At 36.8% G+C, this 24,020-nt stretch overlaps 1 protein-coding gene across 1 annotated transcript in view; it reads right to left on the bottom strand.

The window, feature by feature from the left end:
- Positions 1 to 645: 645 nt before the first annotated feature.
- Positions 646 to 24,020, bottom strand: part of SLC4A10 (solute carrier family 4 member 10) — a 197,261-nt gene continuing 173,886 nt past the window's right edge. Inside the window, exons 21-26 of the mRNA XM_046658900.1 lie at positions 23,889 to 23,957; positions 18,387 to 18,560; positions 17,509 to 17,631; positions 9,269 to 9,336; positions 6,700 to 6,816; positions 646 to 999 (exon numbers count right to left, since the gene is read on the bottom strand). Of these exons, the coding sequence (XP_046514856.1) occupies positions 933 to 999; positions 6,700 to 6,816; positions 9,269 to 9,336; positions 17,509 to 17,631; positions 18,387 to 18,560; positions 23,889 to 23,957 (618 nt within the window). The 3' untranslated portion in view covers positions 646 to 932. The remainder of the gene's footprint in view (positions 1,000 to 6,699; positions 6,817 to 9,268; positions 9,337 to 17,508; positions 17,632 to 18,386; positions 18,561 to 23,888; positions 23,958 to 24,020) is intronic.

Genomic DNA, 24,020 nt, shown 5'->3' with positions numbered 1-24,020 from the left:
ATTGGAGACCTGTCAGTCTAACATTAGAACATGATTCAAAAGCAGCATGAAGCAGTACATGACCGTTAGCAGCAGAATAACTGTACAGGAGTGGAATTTCATGTACAATGATTCACCATGTGGCGTTCCACGAGTATGTGTAGGATAGGTTTATTTGGAAAACATTTGTTGTCAATGGGAGAGAAATTTCACAGCATATTTCTGGTAAAGGTTTATACCGAACATCTCACAAAACTTACAAAGTTTTTCTAAAGCATTTCATACAAGCCTAGTATTTGATCACGTAACCACAACTCGAATTTTAAGCAAATACTACTTGACCCTTTGCATTAGTGTCTGATTCTTTTAAACAAGTTGTGAACACGTTTCTATATATTTTTTCAAATGACTTTGTTTGAGTTACATATAAATTCTTAAGTATTAAATGTATCATATTAAATCAAGGAAATGCATAAATACAATTATTAAAAAATGCTTTCAAACTAACTTTTTGATTTGGGTCTTTGGAAATAAGTCACTAATGCTAAGCTATAAAAAATAAAAAGAAGTAAGACTACCTTTCAAAATTCTTCTGAATGAAATTATCAGGTATCTTCAGGTCGCTAAAGTAGGAAAATACAAACTAGGTAAATATGACTTATCTCTTTAAGAAAGCTATTGCTCTCGTAAACTGACAATGAGAATCCAGTGTTTACAAATGTCTAACATACAGCAAGGAACACAGAGATTCTTGCAGTAGCTACTGTATATGCTCATAAGGGTGTCTCACGGCTCAGAAGTTTAAACACAGAAATGAAACAAGTATTGCACTACTTACAGTATGAAGGTGGATTTGGGACTAGGGACAGAATTTACAATACATGATCAAAGCAGTTTTATTAATAATTGTGGCACTCTTCTCATGTATATGGAAAAATAAATTGAAGATCAAGTCATAGACAAGTCTCCCTGTCAACACCTTTCCCTGAGTCAGCTTTCTTCTCTTCTCGGCTTTCAATGCTACAGGGAAAAAAAGGAGAAAGTTATTATTCAATCTAGCATGGCTACTGTGAGATCTGCTTGCTCAGACACAAAACCCATCAACCCCAAAGCACCACAAGGGCCCTCAGGCACTGCTCTTTCATGCTGCGAAGCATAGATAGATAGCAGCGATTAAACCCCCCCACGCTCCGTGAGACAGAAACAAAGAACTGCGGAAAGAGGGAAATTCAAAAACAGAAACCAGAAAACAAAACCCAGACATTTTTAAAACAGTTCCAAAAGCATGCAAGATTAATACCAAGATCCTCATCTGGCCAAATGAATCACTGATGATTGTTGAAAATGCCACTCACGCCCCATCTTAAGATAGCACTGACACTATAAATGACACAAACAAGATGTCACAGCAGGTATTTCTGGGCTCTGCTGCAAGTGGCTCATCCTTTGTGCATAGACTGTATCCTGACCTTTGGTGAGAACTGGGTCCTGGTCAGTAGGACAGACGCATCTCCACTGCTCTGGAGGAGGTGGTCACCCCACACGCTGCCCTCCACACACCTGTGCTGTCTCTTCACAGACAAACCCTCACCCTGTCCATCAAAGGAACCATGTTTCATCTCACTCTTTCCAGAATAAACTCATTCCCAAGCGGCTTATGTTTTATCTATTCTCCAATGAACTTTATTCAATGGGCAAGCTGGTAATGCAACTCTACCATTTTTGTGTTTTTTTTTTTCTATAGTCTTCTGATGTACACTTTTCCTACTCTCACGTTGACAGTTTTCATGGAAAATTCAAATAATGTGCTCATCTGCATGAAGCTCACACCAAGAGTACATGCTTCCAGAGGGGCAGAACCGCTCACTCCCCGACTACTTCCAGCTCAGCACGGAGCCCCCCGCATGGGAGGCCTCTCCGTGTCCTTCCCTGCTGGTGACACGAAGGGCAACCCCTAGCCAGCCTCTGAGGCCCTGAGCTGGAAGAACCCATACATTTTTACTGTTAGCTGCAGCCCTTAATATAAATTTATAAAATAGTTGATGGTGGGGAAATCCTTGGTTTTATAACTCTTCTCCAAGTAATAAAGTGACAGTTAAAAACCCCTTTTTACTATGGGGCCTCCTGTGCAGCTTTCTTAGTGGTCAACAACTTAGACACATTCTAAGAGTGTGTTTTTTAAATTGTTTTTCCTCCAATTCAAACTAGAAACAGCCCTTCTCAGTTGTCACCACCACCCGGCACCATCAGGTAAGAAGTGCTGGAGCTTCTGCCATCTGTGGCACGCTGCCAGCGCTGAGCGCTGGTGTGAGCGAGCGTCTATGGCACCCGGGTTTCTGCCTGCCACACTTCTCAGCACACGCTACTTACAGGTCAGAGCAAAGCAACTTTTTTCCCTTTTCTTTTTTCCTTCCATGAGAAGAGATGACAGTGTGCACATGATGTGTTGAGAGCCTTAACTCTGTATTTTTAACTCCTCTATCTGCATGACTCACTTTTTTCTACTTTAAGTTCCTTTCATATGACAAGTGTCTGCTACCCTACTTTCTAAATTAACTTTTTCTTGGGCTCTACCTGGCTCCCAGTCTCTTCTGCCAAATAAAGCCAATGAAAAAGGGCAGCATGGGGCAGTGGAGGAAGGCCTGGGCTTGGAGTCGGAAGATCATGCTCAGCTCCCAGAAGCTAAGAATGAGCTGTATGACCCTGGGCTAGTTGTTTAGTCTCTTGGGGACTTGGCTTCCTCATCTGTGAATTAGTTTTGAGTTAGATGGCCCCTAAGTTCTCTTGTAACTCAAATGCCAGGATTCTGAGATTGGTATTCCCAACTCCAGTGAATTCTATCTTTTGAAAGATGGAATAACAGACCCTATCTGTAGGAGACTGTGGGGACAGAGTTATATGGGTCTCCACACGTGCACAATTCCTGTGTGCACAATGCTCTGCTATGCACGATTGGCTCTTTTGATAAATGAGCCAATTCCCAGCGGCACTATTCATCACTAAGCAGTGAAAAAAGAGATTCAGAATGTTGATTTGATTCACAGATGTGATTCCTCATGATGTCCTGCTTTGGTCATAGTGGTGGTTTGGCTACAAAACAATAACTGATGAAAAGACTGGCTTTTTTTTTTTCCTCTTTAAAACCAGCAGTTTGGGTGTCAGATTAGATTTCAGCAAACTACAAAGCATAAATTTTATAACCAGCTCAAGGCTTCTATGAAAAATATTATCGACTTGAATCTTCTTCCTCTATTGCTACACTCGCTTTATTCCTTGTTACATTCACCTTTTAGGACACCAATCAATTCTAAACTTTCATTGTAAAAAATACATTATATTTATTAAAAGTATATCATATCTATTATGTGCTATTGTAATAAATATATATTGCATATCTATTATATTCCAGGTACTCTGCAAAGACCAAGGAATACAAGATGGATGAGACAGTGTCCCTGTCCTCAAGGAGTTACAACTGAGAATACAAGGAAGTGATATTTCAAGAGAGAAGAAAACGTGAGCCCTACCTTCATGCTGCCAGGCAATCTATGAAACTGCTATTTTTAAATGACACCAAAATAGTTGTTATGAACAACATTTACCAAGCAGTTAGGAGAGGCCTAAGCTTAGGAAATCAGAGCAAAGGAGAATCCAGGGTAGAAGAAGGTGATGGGAGTGGGGTAACAGAAGGGAGCCGGGAAGGTGGTCCCAGAGTCTAGCCTCTGCCACCAGGGCAAAATCAAGTGCTGCTTTTCCTAACGTTGCCAGATACCTTCCCAAGAACTGTTGACCCTGGGTGTCAGTTTTATAAAACATAGCAGTTGCTCACCTATTCTGATGTAATGTGGTTTTTTAAAGAGCTCTATTTCCACCAGTCCATTCAATAAGCTGCCGAGGAGCCTGTCATATGTATGCATAGCACTGCTAAACTAGGATCAAATTAGACATCCTACAGATGTGGCAGAATTTGCAGTTAGTTCTTAGATCCTCCTTTCTGTTAAACTGGATAAAATATTTTTGACAACAAAAAGAGAATGAAATAATGGAGAAAATATAACTGCTACTCCAAACTCCACTAAGAAATCTAAGCTTCTCTGAAAGGCATGTAGCCTATCAGAGAAGGGCCTATAGCAAGGGATAGGGTGGAACCAACTAGGGGTTGGGGGTGTCGAGACTGCACAGAAGCCATCTTAGGTCTCAAGAGATAGAGACCCTGGTAACCTGGTCTTTAGGCCTTTTTTTTTTTTTTTTTTACCAACAGACACTCTAGCAGGGATGAAATTTTTACAGTTCCTGGTCATCATACTTCAATGCCTTCAAAAGATACCAAGAGATATCAGTGGCTTTGGGAGGGTATTTCTGTTACTAGTGTTGGTTTTAGAATTTCTGGAAGTCACACTCTTCCTGATAATTTCTACTGTTATGAAGATGAAAGACATTAACCACTAACCAAGAGATATTTTTCACATAGAAATCTACAGATTTTATCACATCTAAAGGTAAAGAAAGCTGGGTAAAGTTTCATTCCACAATACTTTGAACCTCATGTTAGTGGGAACATATGTTCAAAGAATATGAAACAAGTGGTTATATCAAAATATAAAGGATAGTCTGTTTAAAATTGGACCTGCTTAAAGCACATTACATTGTTAATCTACTGTCTGAAGTCATCTAGACAAGTATTTTCAAAACAACTAGGTTTTTCCGGTGAAAAGCATCACTTGACTTTACTGTTTAAGGAATACCTAAAATATCATGACATATAAACTTTTGCTTGAACCAAAGAAAAATAGAGAAAGACTTTGGACTATGGATCTATGCAGTACAGGAAGAAAAGCAATCCACAAGTTTGACTGTCTCAAATTCTCCATATATTTCCCATGGCTGGCATTTTATTTTGACCCATAGACCTGGAGTTCTCATTTAAAAAAAAAAATCATAGAAATGCCATATTTTTTAATGTGAAAGGGTCTATAAGCACATATTTCAATGAGTTTGTGAAAATACTTCTCATAACTCTGATTTTCTTCCAAGACTTCTAGCAAAACAGAATGACTATGAGCATGACTCTATAAGACTATAGCAGGGATCTTTGGGAGAGGAAGATAAAGCAGTGTTTAGAATAAAACAGTCCTGCTCAAGCCAAGCAAAAAATACATGAAGATTTTAAAGACAACAAACATCAACCAAAAGTCTTTGAGAGAGCCTACTGAGTGACTTATGTTAACTGCTCTTGGAGTAAATTGCTGAGAGAGAGAGAAGTGTGACTAATCCCCAGCTCTTCTGGGGTGAAGACTTCTGCACATCCACTGTTTGTCTTGTTTATGCTGTTTGGGATAGAGAAGACACTGAAGCAGCATGCAATTTTGGGGTGACAAAAACCAGCAACAAAAGATATAGTCTCTAAATCTAATGTAGCCTCTTTCTCTAGCCATGTTTCCAAATAGTTTGCATGAAGCCAGATAAAGCTTGCAGGTTTGGAAGCATGGTGGTGCATAAATGGAAGCTCATAGGTTTGCAATTTCTTAATTATAGGGATAAATTTTCTTTTTCCAGTATAGAAATTTGATGCCATTACTAAATACAGGTCTGTGAGACTTGTTGATTTATATACGATGCATTTGCATAAGTCATGTAGGGGAAAAAGTTTACTCGAGTTCCAAATTCTCTTAAAGAGCTGAGTAGTTATGGGAACACCATCAACGGTCTGATACTAAGCCCGAGACTCTCCATGCCTTTTGCCTCCCCAAAACTCACACAGAACATAGGTTGACCAGGTTTCTAGAAGACACCATTTAACATAAGGAAATGCAACCAAGAAATAGCTTTGAGGGAGAGGGTCTTACCTTCGGGGAATCAGCTTCTAGAGTGATTAGGAAGGGGAGCTTATAACAAAAATGTAATATAAAAATTAAGTAGAAAATGTTAATTTAAGGTCATGAAAATAAAGGAACTTAATTATTAAACACTGTCCCAAATCCCTCAATCACTCTTTTAATAAGAAGAGATATTAGCATAACATAGAGCTTTTTCTTCAGCTCAGCATCTAAGAAGACTGGATAGTTTAAACTCTTATTTATAAATTCTGGAAAATTCAGTTGGAAATCCTGCGATGATTTGATATTTAAGGACACTCTTCCCCCCAGCATGCATTTTAAAACATTCACCCACAACTACAAAAGTCGTTTGTAATGTTTACACACAGAGAAGTAAGAATGGATAGAACTTTCTGGAGTGGAAAGTTTTGGGGTAAAGAGGTTAGGGAAGATTTTTAGGAGGTTGGAATACGGGACTGGAAATATACTAAATACAAAATCACCATTGCATGTGCCATATGGGTTTAAAACAGGACAATGGGGGAGTGCAACATGTGGTCAGATGTCTAAGGGGTCCTGGGCAGTGGTGATGAGAGGATACAGTAAAATCCTACCGCAAAAGAGTAGACCAAAAGCAATGTCCAAAAATGGCATGCATTGAGACTCATTTACAGCACCTTTTACCCCCCACTGTCATAGTTTTGGAGAGAGCTTTTAATTTGAAAGAGAGATGTTGAAAAACAAACAAATGTGATAATTACAATTTCTACACACTTTTTAAAAGAATCTTCTGAAATATTTTAGATTTAAATTCGATGGAAACTAATACTATTCTTTCACTAATGGATTTACGTCATAAAATGACTGGGATTAGTATAAGTTCATGTTATTTTAGAGTTCAAACCTTTTAGAAGGAAAGCTTGACTCCTTATCTTTTGAGTTATCGGCAGTAATCAGAAGATTCCTCCACAAGGCAGTCTTTGACATTTCATCAGAAATATTGATCACAGATGGATCATCTCTAGATAGGAGTTTACCCAAAATGAAATAATAAACATTAAATAAGTAACTGCAGTTATCTAGTGATAGAAACTAAATATAGGACAGTCTTATGCCTTTGCATAGAATTTTTGACAATTAAAAATTGAAAATTTGAATAGTTCTCTCAATTATTAAAAAAATGTGAAAAACAAAACTTTAAACGAAAGATTCTAGTTATATGGAATTAGTTTTGGCTACAGTTTTCCTAATTCATTTCAAATTACAGTGCTTAGGGTCTGCATGGTCATTCTTAGCCTCTGGCCCCTAACATTTATAGCTCAGCAGAGCACTTCACTCCTCTGCTCAGACTCTGCAGTGGCTCCCACTCACTCAGAGTCAAAGCCAAGTAGATGGACTATAAGGCTCTGACCTCACCCCCACCCTCCAACTTCTTCTCCTACCATTACACCTCTGGCTGTTTCCTCTCCAGCCACATGCAATCGCCCTCTGACTATTCTAGAACACTATAGGCTTGCTGCTGCCTCCAGGCCTTGTGCTGTAATGTTCCTTCACACGGTACAAACCTTTCCCTCCTTTGTTCAAATGTCACCAACACAGACAGGCCTTCACTGACCACTCTATTTAAAATTTCTAATTCCATCCCCTGATAGCACCCTTATCCTTATTTTTTGCTTTTGTTTTTATTGTACTTTTGACCATCTGAAATACTATACTATATTACTTGTTCATTTGTTTATCTTATGTCTTCCCCTACCTCCAGTCTACTTGAATATGAGCTTCATGAGGACAAGGATTCTTGACCATTTGTCCATGCTGTTCACCCAAGACCTAGACAGAGTCTGGCACTTAGCACCCAATCAATAAATATTTGTTGGATAAATGAATGCAGCCTGTGTATTTGGCAGAGGTCTTTCCAAATGGCTGGGGGAGCCTGTAATATCTGCACCTGTACTATGTTGGGTGCTGTTTTTACATTTTAAAATGGCACTGATTACAGGTGACATTCAGATTGCTCCAAATTCCCAGGGCTAGAAACATAACCAAATGGTAGCAGAGATAAATCACAGGCCAAATCAAAGAAAGTTTCATTAAACATTATTCTTATTACATGTAGGAAAGATACTCTGCTGTAAAAAAAAAAATTGTGTTCTACAGAAATCCCAGGCTGACCTCATATGACCCTCACTGGTGCAACAAATCCAACTTTTAAGAGGAACACTAAGAGTCTGGAGCGAAACCCTGGGTCCCACATGTTCCCTCCCTTGCCCAATCTTGGCACGTGTTCTTTAATTCCTCTAGTCCATCCAGCCCTTGAGAACTGGAAGCATGAGATCAAATAACTCCCAAAAGATTAGCATGTGAAATACAAGTTTTTCATAATATTATATGATGAAGAGTCTTGCGAGCAAAAAAGAGTTTAGAAAATGCTAAACAAAATTAAACTTTTTTTTTAATGCAATACTACTTAGATTCTCTAATATGCCATGTGATATGTGAATCTCCAAACTAGAATGCAGTATGGAATGTTTTCCAAACTTCTTTAACCACAGAATCCTTTGAGAGGGCTACAAAATGAGACTTGGTTTCTACAAAATACACTTAGGAATATGCTGATTCAACTATATAATCAATAGGATTTTAAAATATAAACATTGTGGAAAAAAGGAAGAAAAACAGCTTCTATACTTGTGTTCACTCTTAAGTGTTAGATAATTATATTTTTAAAATCTAGGAAATATGATTTTAAAGTCAGACCATGAAGAGATCCAGAGGATTCTCTCCTATTTTATTAACATTACGACAAATTCTCTCCTCAGAGAAAAGTCTTCTCTGCTTTTTTACTGAGATGGACTTAAATTATCCCACTTTGAGACCATACATATAGTTTTTGGGAAAATACTTTCAACAATTTATATTATAATTTACAGGAGTTTGCTTTCTTTTGCTATGTCTTTGTGCATAAAGAAGATTAGCATATTTTGAAGAGTTTCGTAAACATTTCCTAAAGTGACTGGTATAACTGATTCCTTCAACTCAGGAAATAGAGTACCTCTTTGGAAGTGCCTTTTTTAAGGGGTAAATTCCCAGAGTTCAAGCCTTTATCTGTGATCAATTTAGTGAATACCTAGCTCATTTATCCCAGAATTGAATTGCGACCTGTCTTCAGGGGCTACTTTCAGAGGATATGAAAGAAAGTTTTCATATTCATTATAAAATATGAGGAGAAAAGACTTCAGTTAACAGCTCCCTGCACCTCTGCATTTTATGCTACTTGGCCATAGTCACACAGCTCTTAGTGGCAGAACTTGGTAGTGGGAGAGGGTAATCGAATCCCTAGTCTCCATTCCTTCTGCTCTAGCACAACTTCAACAAACTTCTCTAGGAATCCACACAGTACGAAATTCTTCAGTAGAGCATATAATAATACATTCCATTCCTCAACTTGGTGTGTTTTTACATTTATATCTTACCTATAGTGCCCTTCCAATGGGAGTTGTACTGTGCCCTCATCTTCCATAGCTAACATACTTTGCTCCTCCTGGAAAGACAAATGTAAAACATATGAAGTGAACCTGATGAGTCTCCATTTTACATTAAAGAAGAAACACAGATTAATGTTTCACTATCTCATTAACCTCAGAACCTTCCACTTTGTTTGCATTTATTAATGCTAGCACAGGTCCTTTCAATAAAGCATCAGCTACCAAGAACATAAGTAATTAATGAGAGTCTCATCCCACAAAGTAATTTAAATGCCAACAACAATCTCCTTCATGTCACGCAATGTAAAACATCGTTCATTTCCAAGCAGATTTTTTTTAAAAAAATTAATCTAAATTTTATGAGAACAAAAGCATGGTTAATGTAATCAGTTCGTTGTTACAAAGTTGAAATTACATTTCCAGAATGCTCTATCAGAAGGAGATGAAGAATGTATTTAGAGCAGTGGTTCTAAAACTTTAGTTTACATCAGAATCATCTGAAAGGCTTGTTAAAAATATGGATTGCTGGACCCCACCTCCAGAGTACCTGATTCAGCAGGTCTAGAATAGGGCTCAAGAATTTACATTTCTAACAAGTTTCCAGATGATGCTGATAATGCTGGTCTGAGGACCACACTTTGAGAACCCCTGCTCTAGCGACTTGGAAAGAGAAAGTAAAAGGTATGTTTCTGAGTGGACTGAAACACAGGTGTGCTTTTCCACTTAGATGCATCCTAGACTTTTGTTTTACATCTCTGATTCATTCTTACAATGACAATATTCCACTCTTCCCCAGAGGGTGGAAATGCTTCATATATTCATTTCTTCATATATAACATTTTAAGACGATATCTTTGGGATGAAGATAATCTTATCCTACCATGTTGAATTGTCCTGGTTTAGTTTTCAATAATTTTAACATCAATCTTTGTCCATGTACCAAAAAAGAAATTTAATTATCTATAGATTATAGCTCCTACTTGATGCATTTATTATCAAATGGGTCAATGAGCATTGCTCAAGTTCAGAGAACTATTTGGGGCCATTTAAAAATGTTAGAATTATTGGCTCTAACTCCAGAAATGGAATTTTAAGATGTGTACAGATGAAGAGCTAGGCGACCCCCTGACCAAATGGGAACTGAGGAGTGAAAATAGGGATGGTCCTGGAGGCTCATCGCTGTCCCTTTTTTAGTACATTAGCAGAGAGATAGCTTGGCTGGTCTAAATCACCTTCCAGAAAGACATGACCTTTGGCTCATGTCATCATTCCTGGCATGCAAGGCTGTTCCGGGGGTCTTCAGTATGCAGATCTTGGCCCTCAACTTATGTGCTGCCTAGTCTGAAGAGCCCTTGATGTATTTCTTGCTATTTAAAGAAACTGTCCTCTAGAGTCTCTTCAGCTAACTTATAAATACATAATACAATGTAGGGGCAGGTATCATTCTCACTCTTGCAATGTTCTCTGTACACATCTATTTAGCTAACCAAGGCAGGCTCCTGTCTGCTGGGACCTTGGCCATGCTGCATAGAGAAAATCTATACTCAGCCTATGCTGTGGAATAATGGAGAGGCTAGGGGACTTCATGAGCTCTGCTACTTCTCTGCTTATAAGTCCCTCCTCCCCCCCCAAAACCCTATGTTACATTTAGACTCTGCAGTACTAATGACATGTGTCTTTTACCCCTTAGTATGATGGAAATTAATTCTATTCTCTTACTGTGTTGTTCTTCAAGGAAAATTTTTCTTTTAAGACCCATCAGACACACTTATTACTTGTCTATGCTTAGTCCCTTTGTCATTTGGCAGTACTATTAGAATTAATTTAAGGTGAGTAGACAGTACCTTGGTTTGGAATTAACACTTACGCATTAGAGCAGAGCTAATCTGCAGCCTAGAAGCAGGCATGCCTTGCAAGTGCGTTAGTCACTATATATGGAACATAATACATATGTCACATTAACTTATATGCACATGATTGAGGTCATGGGCAGAGCATATGCATCCTTTCAGGTAGAAAAGGTTACCTTAATGCACATGGAGAGACATAAAGAGAAGAAATTTAGTGATCCCAAACACTATTTAAATAAAACCAAGACACAAGCAAAATGCAATTCTTTCCTTGGTTGTCCCCTGAAAGGTAAGCTTGGTATATAGTATGTTTTCTGATCAACTGAGAATAAAATGCCAAGAAGCCAGGTAGAAAGGTTTAATAGAGTAAAATTCAAAAAATTGGAAGAGAAGAACAGGGCCGTCAGTGCTTAAGCGACTGGGCAGCAGAAAGCTAAGGCTCAAGGTTCAATCTAACAGTAAAAAATTGGACCAAAGCTTTGGGAACAATTTTGTTTTTTCCTCAGATGATTTTCCACTTTTCTTTCAAATTGCTTTCAATAATTATTTTGCACTCTGTGGCTTGTTAGCATGTGTGGGCTTTATACTAGTCATAATTCTATCCAAACAAAAACTCATCACCTCTAAAGATAGCATTTCCAAGCCATGCTTATCTGAAGAGAAGGGTGGCAGAGCAGCCGCTGCCTTCAGTGCCAGAAGGAAGCTGGGTGGGCCCCGGAGCTTGGGGATGGAGGGCCGGCTGCATCCCAGGCAGCACCGTGAGGAAGCCAAAAATTGAGAGTCTCTTGGGAGCAGCAGTCAAATCAGGACCTAGCCGTCACGACAATCACAACATAGTTTATCTCAACCGTATAGAAAGAGAGAGACAGACAGAGCATAAAGCTAACTGGGTATCCATCACTTTGTAAGTCAGAAGTACCTGAAAATGGGTCACATTCCGCACTTCATTTACATTGGGTTCATCAAAAATATGCTGAGTTCTACAAGATGGGGAAGATGTTAAAAGGATGATGATTAAAGTTTACTCAAGAACATTTGAGGGGTCTTGCCAAGTTGACTAGAGGAATATTCATACTGTGATTTAAATGCCATCTTTTATTTAAGATAGTCAAAGCATTTTTCAGATATGAAAGAAGCAAAAGATAGTTAATGCTATATCCAGTAAAAGAATAATATATCCAAAAGAGTAATATAATGCTATATCCAGGAAAATTGAGGCTTAAAAAAAACTAATCCACTCAACAGCAGTCAAACATTTACTGAGCATGAATTATGTGCTAAGCACACAGAATAACAAGAATAATCCGGGAGCTACCATGAATCCATTCAACAAACATGTATTAAGCACGATCTACACGACAGGAAGTCTGCTAGTTACTTTGAATACAACAATAAAAAGGAAAATATAAACCCTACTCTCAGAGAATAAGAAGGATCATGGTAAAAAGTACAGGAGTAGAGGAAGTGGTATGTGAGCCAGTCTTGCTTGGTTGTAGAAAGGAAGAAATTCCAGGCAGGAAGATACAATGTGGGCCAAAGATAAAAGGTGGGAATAAATAAGATGTGTTTGCATGACAATGAACAACTAGCCTGGCTGGAGCCAAAGGCCTATGCTGAGTAGAAGCGGAAAATAAAATGGGAGTCGAATTGTGGTGTGCTTTGCTGAATAGGTTGTTATTCATCAAAATTACATCATGAATCTGAATTATATTTTGTGACAGCATAAAAAATACGATTCATATATCATGACACCTAACAAATGCTCTACTTTTACTGACATAGGTAGCATCTGTTACTGTATCCATTTCTCAGGGAAAGTCTGCATCTATGTAGGAGCTCAAATAGCTCACAGTACAACAGCAGAGAGCCAATGTTCACAGAGATCTTAGAATATTAGAGAAAATATTTAGGAATTTTAGAATTCAGAGATCTTAAGAAACGGAAGGGACTTCAGAAATCATGTTAACCCCTTTATTTTATCCAAGAGGAAAACAAGACCTACAGAACATAAGAAGTCTGATCATTTCCTTCTGTGATTACAAATAGAATAGATATTGCTGCAAGCATTACATATATATGTTAAAAATACTTCGAGGGGCTGGCCCAGTGGCATAGTGGTTACGTTTGCATGCTCCACTTTGGCGGCCCAGGGTTGATGCATTCAGATCCCAGGTGCAGACGTACACACGGCTCATCAAGCCCTGCTGAGGCGGTGTTGCACATACCAAATAGAGGAAGACTGGCACAGATGTTAACTCAGGGCCAATCTTCCTCACCAAAAAATTAACCCACCAAAAAACAAAAAAATCCTTTGAAACCCATAAAATGTTATATTTATAAGTACTTCTTAGACTGTTCAATAGATAGAAGAGCCAATACATAAAACTATTCACTTAACAATGAAAGCTGAGAGGAAAAATGAGGAAGAGGGCTAGTCCATATAGAATTCATATAAACAGATGGGTGCAACATATGTTTTCCATCAGAATATTTGATTCAGTGTCTCTAAGTGACTTATCTAAATTTTTATAAAATACAAAAATTCTGACAGAGTAACCTTGGATTTAGAAAATTATATTCTGGAGATTCAGATTCTGTGGTTTTAGGAAAGGTCTTCTCTCAAATTTTAGCATGCGTCAGAATCAGCTGGAGGTCTTGTTAACACAGATTTCTGGCCTGGTCCCCAGAGTTTTGATTCAATAGGTCTGGAGTAGAGTCCAAGGATTTGTGTTTGTAATAAGTGGCCAGGCACTGGCTGATGCAGCAGTGGTCCTGGGACTACACTTTGAAAACCACCACTTGAAGAAGAATATGCTTACCTCAACCTAAGGTTCAGTTAGAAATAACATTTGCCTATATAATAATGAAGCCATGCTTCCCAAATCCACAACCAGTTCTGCTCTTTCTTAGCAGTGAGACATGTTCTGTAATTTGTTTAATTGCACTTGTTTTTAGATTGCTTTTGCATCTTCTTGGCCTTGCTGATGATTCTGCTTCACACAGATCACAAGTCCCACTTGCTCCCTTTTTGTTTTTTCCTAGACCATGTATGCTAGGGTGAAGCTCCCATAAACCAAGAGGTGTCAATATCATGATCATTGCCCATAGTTGAATTTCCAGGACTTATCTAACATTAACCTCCTTCTCCCCTACCCAGGAGCAAACATTCTGCTGGGGCTTTCTGCTTTTAACAGCAGCCCTTTTGTCAAATGTGTATAATGTCCTAGAGAATATTTAAGTGAGAAGGAAGGCATGTTGGTACTCTGAGCACATTTGGACATTCAGAATTTGATTCTGCAGTCTTCCCTTTACACAGAGCAATGTGCAAAATGTCAGGGTTCCAATATTCATTTCTATCCTGATTATAATCCTTTCTTTCTAAAAACTGAAGCATATGCGTATGCATATGCATGAAGTACATGAAAATTTGGAACAGAAGCTCTGCGACCTTGGACTGGCCTGTGTAGCTATTTATTCTGCTTAACTCATTATTGAATTTTAAGGTCAAACTAATGTTTTCTCAATGCCATGAGACCAGAAGTGGGCTACTGATAGTAAAATCCTGGAGGATAAAGGTACAAGCTTGTAACTATCATCAAAAGGACAAGAGGTGAGCCTACTTTAAATTCAAGTCTCAGGGAGCTGAGACATTTCTGCTATTTACCATCTTTCCAGATCACAAAGTTACTCAATTAATGTGAGTAATTGCAGAAATGCAACATTTCTGGAGAACTTGTCCATTTACCACCTTAATGTATAATTTCTTTGAAGACTGGGCCTTGATATAAGATGCTACAGTAAGAAGATTACATCCTTCAGTGAAGTCCATAACCTCAAGAAAATGAAATACAGAGATCTGGGTGACCAAGTAGAAAATCAACCAGAATTGAAGTTTTAGAGTAATTCTTCTTTAATCCTCCTGCTCTCTATACTGATCATACTCTTTTAATACTAATTCCTAATTAGAAAGTAAAGGTCTTTAAACTTTCTTTTCTCTCTCCAGCTGTCAGATGGAGAATTACCTCTTTTTGCACTGGTCGGAACTATATTTTAATGTTCAATTATGGATTATTTCTTCACTGTATTAGGGGTTCTCTTGTTTCCTTCCATGTACTGAGGACCACATGAAAGTATCACCATATTAATCTATTTGAGATTTTTAAGAGTCTGTAAATCTGCCTGATGAATGTATTGCAAAGAATTTTCCCTTACTTTTTCTCATAGTCAAGATCTGAAGGATACAGCTATAAATTTGCCTCAATAGATCTTTAATCTGTTTTATTATCCTTTTAGAAAACATGAGTTCTAGGAAATTCAGTAATATTTAATTACTTCTAAAATCTTCACCTTCATAATCAGGAAACAGGAAATATCCATTGGAGTACAGTGGATCCATAACATAAAAAGGTTATAAGCTCATTACATAGGGTGCCTGCCTATCTGAGATTAATAAATTCCAAAATGGATATATAGCACACATACATATAAGTACCATACCTATATGCAGCTATGTGATGGTTCTGGGCAATGATAACGGCAGATTCTAATAAATTTATGATAACTATCAAATTTGTTCTCTCCTATCTCACAGACATACAAAGGGAGAATTTGAAATTTTCTTTGCATGATAAAAGAGAAAAATATTAAGCATAATATATATACATATTTTTCATTTTACAAAGTTCTAGAAGGGCAAGAATGTTCCATGGTATGGATATGGCCTAAGGAAAATGCTGTGGAAGGGATGATTATATGGCTGGGGCTGTCGCTAGCTTTTTTCTACAAAAGTAGTAAAGACATTTGACAGGAAATCAAAGCAAAATTACATTTTTAAGTAACTGCTTTAGTACACTTAATAGTAGTTTCATTATCAGAAAGACTGAGGGCAAGCTCATGGTCAATGAATTTCGTATTCAAAATTGTCTTCTTTGGATTTTAAACCATCTTGGAAATTATTTTCAACCTGAATAATTTAAATTACATCAAGTATGGATAATTTAAGGCTTTAGAATATCTATATCCTGGTGCCCATTTTATTTACATTTAATTTATGCCAAATTCTGTCACATTTTTTTTAATAGTATTTGAGGATAAGAGCAATCTTTTACTAAAGCCCTAAAAAGAAATAGAGACTATCAAAATATACCAGTTTACGCATTATTTTAAAAGATCTTTCATACTTAAATAAGACTACACCAAACAGAAAAGTGAAGAAATAATAATAATAATTGTATAATATATCTTTAATGTTATATTAATATTCCTAGAAGTATGATTCTAAGTATGCTTTCTCCAATATTTGGGAAAATTGAAATATTCATACAGAATTAAGATATATCATCATGATCAATCTCTAAATGTGGGAATCCATTGTCAGTGATGGGACACGACAGAAAAGTAACGGAATGCCAGACAGGCTCACATGATGGATAAGGAGGACTATATCCATGGTTTGAGAAAATATGCTGTAGATAGGAAAGTGACCACCTTGTACAAGAAGGAACAATGGAAAGGATAATGGAAAATTCTCACCAAATATTCTCTTTCATCTTCATTTCTACTCACATGGAAATTTTGTTCTTACGTTGTATAATCTATTGGGTCAATCATTCTGCTAAATGATGTGCTGGTCATTTTTTTTCATTTATACTCTTTGTCATTTTTATATACTTTAAAAATTATTATGATTATCAGCCTTCAAAATAGACTCAGACTTACACATGAACTTTAAATATGCCATAAAACTTAAACTGTTTTAACATATGAAACACAGTAGGATAAATCATTAGTTCATGAAAGTAATTCAATCCCAAAAGTTCCTCAAACAACATTTACTTAATCTTAAATGACTTTGAAAGCAAATCAGATCAACATGTTTTCCTTTTAAGCATTTCACCTATTTCAAGAATAACTAATTTTATCTTGTGATTAGAATTAGAATCTTTTGATTAAAATTTTGTTCCCTAGAAAAATACCAACAGTAATAACATCTCTTTTTTTTCTTCTCATATATTCAATCAAAAAGCAATCATTACATGACCATAATTTGGGAACAGTTAAACATCAGTAAGTTTCTGCCATCCACGGGGAAGAATCGGAAATATAAACCTTCCAATTTTGAGGATAATGAAGTACAAAGTATTAGCATATTTCATTAGGGTTTGGTTTCCTCATATAAGATTTGTAGATTTGTACTCTCTCTCTCTTCAAGTTTCAACTTTACGATTTTAAACATTAATCTTCCAAACTAGTCCACCTGTGGTTGTTAGTAATCACTATCTAAAGATAAAGACAATAATTTAGTTTTGCAAAGAGCTATTGCTGTACAAGTATTCCTTTTTCTTTTCTTTATAAGATATTGATTTTGCTCTGACTTACTTCTTTTTCAGCATCTTCTAGTTTCTTTTTCTTACTCTCAGGCATTAAATCATCCAACCAGCTGAGTTCTCGTTTGGTAAACAAAAAGTCCATCAACTTCCTTACAAATACCAGAGCTAAAACCTGAAGTAAATAATAAAATAGTTTCAAACAGGGAAAAAACAAAAATGAGAGATGTAGGTTGGTTTGTTTGTGTTTTTGGTAGAAACAAGTCAATTTCAGCTAGAGCTGAGATTAAAGTGTAATTTGAAGATATATGTGTATGAAATATATTCTCTGTACTTTTGCTTCCTTCATTTCCTTTTCTTACCACATCCCTAGAATAAAGGCTCTGATTTTATCCATCATAGGGGTTATTTAAAGAAGCTATTAAAAAACTACAAAATGTATTTGACTTTTTCCTTAAACAGATGTAGTTAATAGTTTGCATTATTTTAAATAAACATTAAACCATTCTTATCTATGCTGATAATATTTAAAATTATTTATAGTCATTCAAATTCACTATATTTTTGGAAGTATTTGAAATTTATCTGAAATAGTTCATGAAATTTAATTCTAAAAATCCCCTAACTTTTCAGATTTGCTAGTATATCTTTAATGTGAAATTTTGAAAGTTTACATTTTTCCACTCAACTTCAGTTAATTCAAATGGCTACCAATACTCAGAATGATAGAGACAAAACTAATATAAATCACTGAAATTCATATATAATCTCAAACTCTTTCTTAGTCACTAGTTTTGGTGGCTAAAGTTTATACCAGGGTTTCCCATAATTCTTCAAGATGACTCTACTTTTCCAATTTCAGTTCATGTGTTTCCAAAGAGGGCAGAAAATCAGAGGAAGGGAAAAACAGTTGACTTAGAAGTTGCATACCATCATGGGAAAGACAATGGCAGCTCTTGAAACTTTTATTATCCACAAAAGGCCAAGGCAACTCATCTGAATAACTGTGAAGAGATGGACTTTTCGAAGTGGGACATGCCTTAGATATATAAAATCTGGTTGATGTTTTGCTGGCATCCAGAAGAGCTTTATTCTATCAAAGAGCTAAAAGATAAACAGACTAAATTCCTTTTTACATACAACAATAAAAGTAGGACAAGCAGAATAGCACCTTGAGAGACAAAACATAATCATCATCTTCTTTTTCATTGTCACATCACAATCTCTTCCTGTATTTGCCTGAACTGTATTTCTCTGTCCTTTTCTCTCCTGGAATAGCTCATCCACACCCATGGCTTCAAATTCACATGCTTTCTAAAGTCTCCCAGGCCTAGATGTCTACTTCAGCTTTCTCTCTCCTAAGCTCTCGACCCATATCCAGCTGCTAAGGAGGATGTTTTCACCTCCTTATTTTGACTCTCTTGTTTTGGCCTTGCCACTTTGATCCCCAACAAGGTTTTGATGCTGTCTTTACAAATACAAACATCTTAGCCATAAATATTTGAACTAAATGAATTATTCTTAATAAAGTATTTTTCAGAGCAAACTTTGTTAATTCAACTCAATTTCTTGACCAATTTCCTATACAGCACTGTTAAACAATTGATATATTTTTTCAATTGTATTTTATTAAAATTATTTTCATCAGGATCAATGTTATTTCTACTTAACTTTTACCACAAAGACAGCACAATTATTTTTGGATTATAAAATCTTACTGTTATAGCTTTGACTTCGAGGCCATTTTTATCAAGAAAGCAAATTTTCTCAATTCAAACTTTACAGTTTAATCTAACTATAGATTTCTTGTAACAGTTTTCACAAAAAGCTTAAATCCTTAGTCACATTCTACTTATTAACAAAATTGTAACTAAAAATAGTTTTATTTTATGTGGATCATTTTATTTAATTTTTCTCAGGCCAATTTTTGCAATTTCAATGTTTCCAACAAGAAGTGATTATTTTAGAAAATGATGGTTTCAATCACTGTCAGTTCTCGTTCATGTCATTTCTACAGTACGATCTATTATGCATTTTCAAAAGAATAATATTAGATTCTATTTCTTAGCTAATTTTTTTTAAAACTGTAAGCAATTCTCATCAAATATTCCAAGATTACTCTAGTATGCCAAAAAACAAATGTCCATAGAATCAAACGTTAGGGTCAAAACATCCCGTTTTACCCAAACTTGCTTGTATGTATAATAAGGATCCCAAACTCAACATAAACCCATCTTTCCTTTTGTGTACATGGCATGACCTTTCTTCCCTCAGTCATCTAAAGCAGAATCCTATGTAGATTAGTTCATCCGATGTTCATTTACTTATTCATATTCATTCAGACCTTCCAAAAACAGTTATTGAAAAACTTCTCTGCAAAGTACTAAATGCTGAATTCTCTTCTGGTTCATCCTTCTCCATACTGTCCACAAATATTTCATTAGGGCTTTTTATTTCTATCTCCTATATACCTCTTAAAATCACATGTCATTAAAGAAACAAATAAAACTTAGTATGGGGGACGTGGGAATAGGGAAGAAATAAAGTAAAATCCTCTGGCTTATAACTGAATGTTTCAGTTTCTATAGAACTCATTTTTCCCAGCCACCATTTCCCCATTTGTGAAGCTATGTTATTGCATAAGTGTACTTCAGTGTGTGGGTGCTTCAATTGTTATTGTTTAAATGGCACATTTGCTTTACTTTGGATTCCTGAAGTGTTGGAATGAATATAGATGTGGTTATATATCTGAGTACAGAAACAGCATTCACGAGAACACTGTGATCTATTTTTTCTGCCATGTTGCACAGTGAGAATCCTAGATAATAAGTTTCTTAATATTGTCAAACAATCAGGTAACATATAAATTTTTCCAACATGTAGGGTAACAAATTAACATGCTCTTTGAATTACAGGCGTTCAGCACATGCTTAATCATGACTACGCAAATAATGATAATCATGATAAATGTATTCTGAGATTTGCTTTCAGCTTTGATCTTGTCCTAGTATCAATATCCCATTTCCCCACCCAGTCAGCCACAAAATTCCACATAGGAATTTCAACACCCCGAGCTCAGGGCTCACTTACATTTTCACTAACCCTGTTCCTCAGTGTGAGACCCTGCCTGCTGTTTCATTTGTGCTATTTAAAACTCATATTTTTCTCATGCGCCTTTGATAATGTTTTCCTCAATTTTCATTTGAAAGATTCACACCCCAAATATTTCTAAAACTTGACATTTTTGTTTAGTTCTAAACCTCATGGGTATAAAATCATGTGAGTGGAATTGGGGGGAAAATCTGTTAAAACCTATCAAAATGATTTTACTTTGTTTCTTAAACTGCTGCTGTTGTATTTATGTGAGCCTGGGGCCTAATAATAAATACTTTTCACTTACAGATGAAATTAGTACTCATGGAACTTTTGCCAAAGGCAAAAAAAAAAAAAAAATCGCAGTAAAACAAATAAACGAAACCTCTTCAGTACTCTTCCCTATCTGCCTTACCAAACCAATTTTTTCAAAATAGACTTTTCATACATGAAATTATAAATGAGCAAATTAAATCTAATTTGAGTAAAATTTAAATGCATAACACTTCCCAACATTCTCCCTCTCTCAAGTTAATTTTACACAGTGTCAGGATGAACAGAGTCTCACTATTTACTTGGGATGTTCAGTGATCCCACAGTGACTTCACACTGAAGTTTTGCCTCAGTTCTGACATCCAGCACTGTTCCTGAGGGCTAAGTGCTTTTCCTTCTACCAAAGTCAGAAGCTAGTTAGTTGTTCATTCAGGAAAAGAGTTCCTGTGCCTCCTGTCCCTCAGTGTCAAGAGTTTAGCTAAGCTCCTCCATGGTATTGATGCCTTGGAATTCATTTTGTTTGGCCAAGCGGCCTGCAGAGACCTTAAACTGACACTAGCCCCTCATGCAAGTGCATGCCCTAGACAGTAGCCGGAAGAGTCACTAGGACATGTAAGTCCCTGATGTGACTTCCCCAACAGCCCTTGTGATCAACAGTCTCGCCTGCCTCCCAGGGCCTTCTCCTGTGTGCCCCTTACATACGACTCCCAAAGGGCTTACCAAAACCCCCACACTTTTGATTTGAATTGACCAATCCAGCCTTAACCTAGGAACCCCAAAGCACTCCACCTATGGACCCTAGCAAAGTCATGTATGTGCCCCACATCCTGTTTCTCTTGCTCTCTGTCTGCACCCTGCCTTGACCTCCCCATGTGGCCCCTCAAGGTGTGCCAGGTACTTCCTCCAGGACCTGTGTGTAATAAACTTCTCTATTTCAGTTTTTCTTGTAGTCTATTCTGGAAACTCAGCTCACCATTCAACACCCTGTGCTCCACTTAACACATGTTAATTTGACAAATTCCTAATACTCAGTCAGGTGACTTTTTTTAAATGTCTTTAAACAGCAATGAGTCTAGCTGTGTCACAGAAGAAGGAGCAATTTATATTTTCCTTTTAATCAACAAAGAATAAACTATACTTTACAAAAATAACCCTCAAAATTAGTATCCTTTCAAGAAAATTTAAGTGTTTGGATCAATAATGTTAAGTTATAAAACAATATTATTCAAAGGCAAATTTAAGTGGCAATCGGTATTAGTTTCCTAGATCTGCCATAACACATCACCACAATCTGGTGGCTTAAAACAATAGAAATTTATGTGCTGGCAGTTGTGGAGCCCAGAAGTCTGAAAGCGAGGTGTTGACAGGGTCATGCTCCCTCTGAAGGCCCTAGAGAGGAAACTGTCTCTGCCTTCCTAGCTCCTGGTGGCTCCTGACGTTCCCTGGCTTGTGGCAGTAAAACTCAAATTTCTGCCTCCATCTTCAGTGGCCTTCTCCCCTGTGTTTCTCTGTGTCCTCTCCTCTTCTTATAAGGACCCCAGTGATTGAATTTAAGATTCACCCTAAATCCAGGATGAGTTCATCTTAAGATTCATAATTAATTACATCTGCAAAGACTGTTTCCAAATAAGGTCACATACTGAGATTCCAGGTGGACATGAATTTGGGGGGAATGCTATTCAACTCTCTACAGTTCCACAGCAGGAATAATTTGCCAACAGCCTCTGGAACGATTTATTAGAACACACTTGTGGTGGTTTTAAAATGTGTCCACAAATTCTTTGATACAATTCTCTTCAAGAGATAGAGTCTAATTTCCCTCCCTTTGTGTGCAAGCTGCACAAAATGACGCACCTCTAACAAAGAGAAAAAATTGGAAGTGACCATGCACGACTTTGGGGACTAAGTCAAAAGGCACAGTGACTTCACCCTCGCTCTCTCCCGTACTGTTCACTCTGATGGAAGTTAGCTTACATGTCGTGAAGACACTTAAGTGTCCCATAGAGAGGCTCATGTGGCAAAAAACTGAGGCTTCCAATCAACAGCCAGAGAGGAACTGATGCCTCTTGCCTACAGCTCTGTGACAAGCCATTCTGGGCCCAGATCCCCCAGTCTCATTCAAGCCTTCGGATGACAGCAGCCCTTGTCCACATCCTGACAGCAACCACACGAGACATCTTGAACCAGAACAACCTGGTTAACCTGTTCCCAAATTTATGATCCAAGAAACTGTGAGATAACAAATGTTTGTTGTTTAAAGCCTCTAAGCTTTATAGTAATTTGTTATGCAGCAATAGAAAATTAATACAGCAACTATATTTAACCAATACTTACTTAAATCATAAGGTTTCCCTTATACTTTGAAACTCCCTTACCCTATACCTTTATTTTCAGTTTAATTTACAAAATAATTCTATAAATACAATTGTAATAAGAACAGAAAAACAAACATAAAAGGAAAAAAATCATCCAGGATCTCATGACCTTAATAAATTGTTTTTATTTCTCCAGCTTCTTTTTAAATCCACCTAGACTCACGGTTTTATAATTCTCAGGGAGGTACAACTTGTTTTCCTACTTTTTCACTCTGCATTATGCCATAAGCATTTTTACCATATTACTTTTATGGTCATCATAATTATCAATTTTAAATGAATGTACCATAGATTACTTAATTATTTTACTGCTGTTGGATAATTGGGTTGTTTCTAATATTTTGATGATACGTATAACGATGAACATGTGCATAAAGTTTTTTTTCTATTCTCATGGATAGATGTCCATATACATGATTACAGTATCAAAGATGAAAAGCATTTGGATATATTTTTAAATGTACTGCTATTAGATTTCTAAAATGGTTGTAAAGTCTAAACCCTTTACAGCTTTAATATACTTATGGCAAACAAAAGTACCCAGGATTAGGAACTAGTTTGAAGAAATTTAATTGTGGCCTGAAAGCTGCTCCCCAGATGATGTCATTTTCTTAGCTATCACATGACTTAGCCTCAGTAGACCTTAAGATAAGTCATCACAAATGTGACTGTGTTACTGTAAGGAATTTACCTGAATTCCTTTTAGAGATGAAGCACCCATATAAAGAAACACTCCATACAACACTGGCATGGGAATAAACTGTAAAAGAATAATTGGAGAAAAGGCACAAGTTATTTTCAGTTATCATGTGGTCGTGCTATT

Source organism: Equus quagga, chromosome 4 (genome assembly GCF_021613505.1).
Source record: "Equus quagga isolate Etosha38 chromosome 4, UCLA_HA_Equagga_1.0, whole genome shotgun sequence".
Lineage (NCBI taxonomy): Eukaryota > Metazoa > Chordata > Mammalia > Perissodactyla > Equidae > Equus > Equus quagga.
Note: the sequence above shows the minus strand (reverse complement) of the source record. Positions and strands in the feature narration are given on the sequence as shown.